General features: G+C 41.5%; 1 protein-coding gene across 1 annotated transcript; it reads left to right on the top strand.

The window, feature by feature from the left end:
- Positions 1–2,370: 2,370 nt before the first annotated feature.
- LOC117319377 (piggyBac transposable element-derived protein 4-like) lies at positions 2,371–3,160 on the top strand (the record flags this gene model as incomplete). Its single annotated transcript, XM_033874197.1, has 1 exon — positions 2,371–3,160. A coding segment is annotated over exon 1 (790 nt), but the record flags the coding sequence as incomplete, so codon positions are not given.
- Positions 3,161–3,454: the final 294 nt, after the last annotated feature.

Genomic DNA, 3,454 nt, shown 5'->3' with positions numbered 1-3,454 from the left:
GCGAAGAGCTTCGGTCCATATACATATATTTGGGTGACTGACCAGTCCATAAACTCCCATATTGCCCGAAGTGACATGCAATATTTGTTATATTATACCGAATATACATACTGAAGAAAACATTAGAACTTCCTCAACTTGTTGTTTAGTTCCTCATTCGTAAAGTTTTCGAAATCCTCTGTTGTAGATTTTTCTTTTAAATAGGAACGGAAGGTGTTCACTGCGTATTTAGTTGCTTGTTTGGTATTGATGGAGTCCTTCGCATCGGTTATCGAAACAAGTTCGGTTTCGTCCAACACACATTCGCACTCGCCACACGCATACATGTCGCACGCACGAGAGGCCGTCCTTAAATGACCCTAGATGTTAATAGGACGTTAAACAAAATAAACCAAACCAATATCCTAGAGTTCTGTATACATAAGAGAAAACTACACGCATAGATACTTTTATAACCCCAATATTCTATACTTTGTCTTTAATCGTTATACATATATATGACTATGGATTTCCAATATCACTTCCAACAGATATGCAAGGAATTATTTGAGGACACAGAACCTTGACAGGTTCGCTAGAGCCAACCGATGGAAGTCATTAACCGTGAAGTCATTCAAGTCCTTTTCGGCCATATTTTTCAACATGGGCATCTTGAAGAAGGCTTCGATTGAAGAGTATTGGAACTCTATGATGCCAAGTCAGGTTTCATCGTGGTTTAAAACAGTATCATCTAGGAATACTTTCCAAAACATCTTGAAGTTCCTGCACGTAGCTGATCATGAAAGAATGGTAGACAGACAGGTATGGACTTTGTGATCGTTACGTGAACATTATACGATTGACAAATGTATATTGATTAACTTGAATTATTCTACTATCGGAAGTACTTCGCAATGTATATTTTCAGGTCCAGATTGTATAGAAATCGAAACTTATAATTCGTCATCTCCGCTAATTTCTACGAATAAGGAGGTTTGTTTCGTTATTGAATATTACAACACAATGAAGTTAACTTAGGGGAGCCAATACTATGAAAAAAGTCCATGTAAGATAAATCTATCGTACATACCATTTCACGCGGTTTGGTTTGGACATAAACCCAATTTAGAGATGTACCATTTTCTTCATTATGATTATTCCGGATATTTGATTAATTTTACAGCATCCAGCATATGATCCGGCGTCTCGATTCAAACCGCTGTTAACCTTCATAAACCAGTGGAAGTCGTCAAAAAGTGGGGGGGCAAAATTTTTTTTAACCTTAAATTTTACGCACTAAACAAATCGTATGCCATCTCCGCAAAATTAGCCAATAATTATCATTTCAACATCCCATGATAATTTTGATAATTTATGTAGTACAAAATAAGTTATTGACGCAAATCAGGATATATTATTTATGGCAAAACATGAATCACTAGGCCCGGCCAGGATTTTCGAAAGGGCGGGGGGTCCTGTAACTTAGTAATAATGCGAGCGCCGTAGGCGCGAGGCGATTTTTTTTTTTTTTTACGAGGGGTCTGAGGGGCCGCCCAGCGGGTCCAGGGCAGCGCCCTGATAGGGTGTTCAAGGGGGTCTAAGCCCTCCGCGGAAAATGAATATAGCACATTTCCAATAATTCGGGATCAGGCGCGGATCCAGGAGTTTTCGGAAGGGGGGTCCAGTAATTAAGTGATCATGCTAGCGCCGTAGGCGCGAGCCGATTTTTTCCCCTTTTTGCGAGAGGTCTGGGGGCCGCCCAGCGGGTCCCAGGGTGGCGAAGCCCCCCTGTGGATCTGCAATCGAAAGGGGGGGCAGTAATTTAGTGATACAGCGAGCGCCGTAGGAGCGAGGCGAATTTTTTTGGTATTTCCTCGTACCTGTCGGTAATTAGTATCACTCTATTCACATTAAAACCGCGCATTCTTATTCATGTTGTGTTTCTGTCTTGTTCTCATTATGAACTCAATTAAGTTCACAAATTATCATCAACTTATTGAATCTATGTGATGAGGTTAAGCAAAATGTCGTATTAAGATATAAATATTGACTTACCAGGCTCTATTGCAGACGACCGACACACAGGTCTGAGGATTGATATACTAGTATAAAAGTCGGAATGTTCCGGATGTACAAGATAAAGTTTTTATCGTTGCCTTCAAGAAAACATTATCGGTTCGAAAATATACAGATATTTATCGAAATGAATATATTAATTCGTGTTTTTTCCCCTTTTTTAGATTTTGGATGTCAAAAAGTGGGGGGGCAAAAAGATATGTTTGCCCCCCCGCTTCCTACGCCACTGTAAACAGAACCTTCACAAGATTTGTGATTCCAAACCAGGAGTTATGCATTGACGAAACCTTAGTCTCAGCAAGAGGGCATAGTATAATGCGACAATACATTCCTTCTAAAGCCGCAAAATTTGACATAAACTTTTGGATGCTTTGTGAGGCGGCCACTGGCTATGTTCTACAAATGAATGTATATAGAGGTCGACACTTTGATCCAACTCCAAGAGGAGAATTACAGGGAACAAATGTAGTGCTTAGCCTTTTAAGAGATTCCTCGCTTTTTAACAAGGGATACCACGTGTTTTGTGACAGTTTTTTTACCTCCATCAATCTCGCATCAAATCCCCTCGCACACAATACTTATGTTACAGGAACACTGCGCAAAAACCGACCAATGCCACGCACGATTCAACAAGCAGATCCCCTCGCTGGAACTGCCATTTATATGCGACAGAGAGAGACTTTATGTGTAGCGTATAAAGACGCAGTGGATAAGAAACCAGTGCGTATGTTGAGCACATTCCTCCCGGCGCAGGACCTCCACAACGGACGCTCGAGAATAGTCGACCAGTATAACAGGTACATGGGAGCCGCCAATTCTTCCGGCGCTGTTATGAGCGCATATAGCGGACTTCGGCGAAACAAAAAAGTGTGGAAAAAAGTGGTAGTGCATCTATTTCATCGCATCATGATGAATGCGTACCTACTGTACAAAAACAGCACTTCTGATCGAGTAGTGTCACGTCTTAAGTTCATTCAACACGTGATTGAAGATATGGCTGGAGTTCAGCGCAATATCGAGAGGCCAAGACAAAGAAACCGTGTCGATATCCTCCCGCGGCGGAAAGAAAAAGACTGTTGCGTTTGCTCAAACCGTGCCCGTGGAGGTATAAGACGTCGCAGTCGAACCGCGTGTACTCTATGTAAGAGAGGTCTACACAGAGAGTGCGTCAGACAACACCAATGTATAGAGCTGTAGTTTCTCAGATTGAAACTAGTTTGAGCTCAATATTGTACAGGAAAACGAAATGATCTTTATGATCAAGACACGTATAGGCCTATGATTTTCTCTTCAAGCGAGGCTAAACTTCGAGCAGTTTAAGGAATACCAGTCAGTTGGCAGAGACGTCATATCATACTGCCCACTCATCTCGTCATATCATTCCGACATCTGACCCAAC

This window comes from Pecten maximus, unplaced genomic scaffold (genome assembly GCF_902652985.1).
Source record: "Pecten maximus unplaced genomic scaffold, xPecMax1.1, whole genome shotgun sequence".
Classification (NCBI taxonomy): Eukaryota; Metazoa; Mollusca; class Bivalvia; order Pectinida; family Pectinidae; genus Pecten; species Pecten maximus.
Note: the sequence above shows the minus strand (reverse complement) of the source record. Positions and strands in the feature narration are given on the sequence as shown.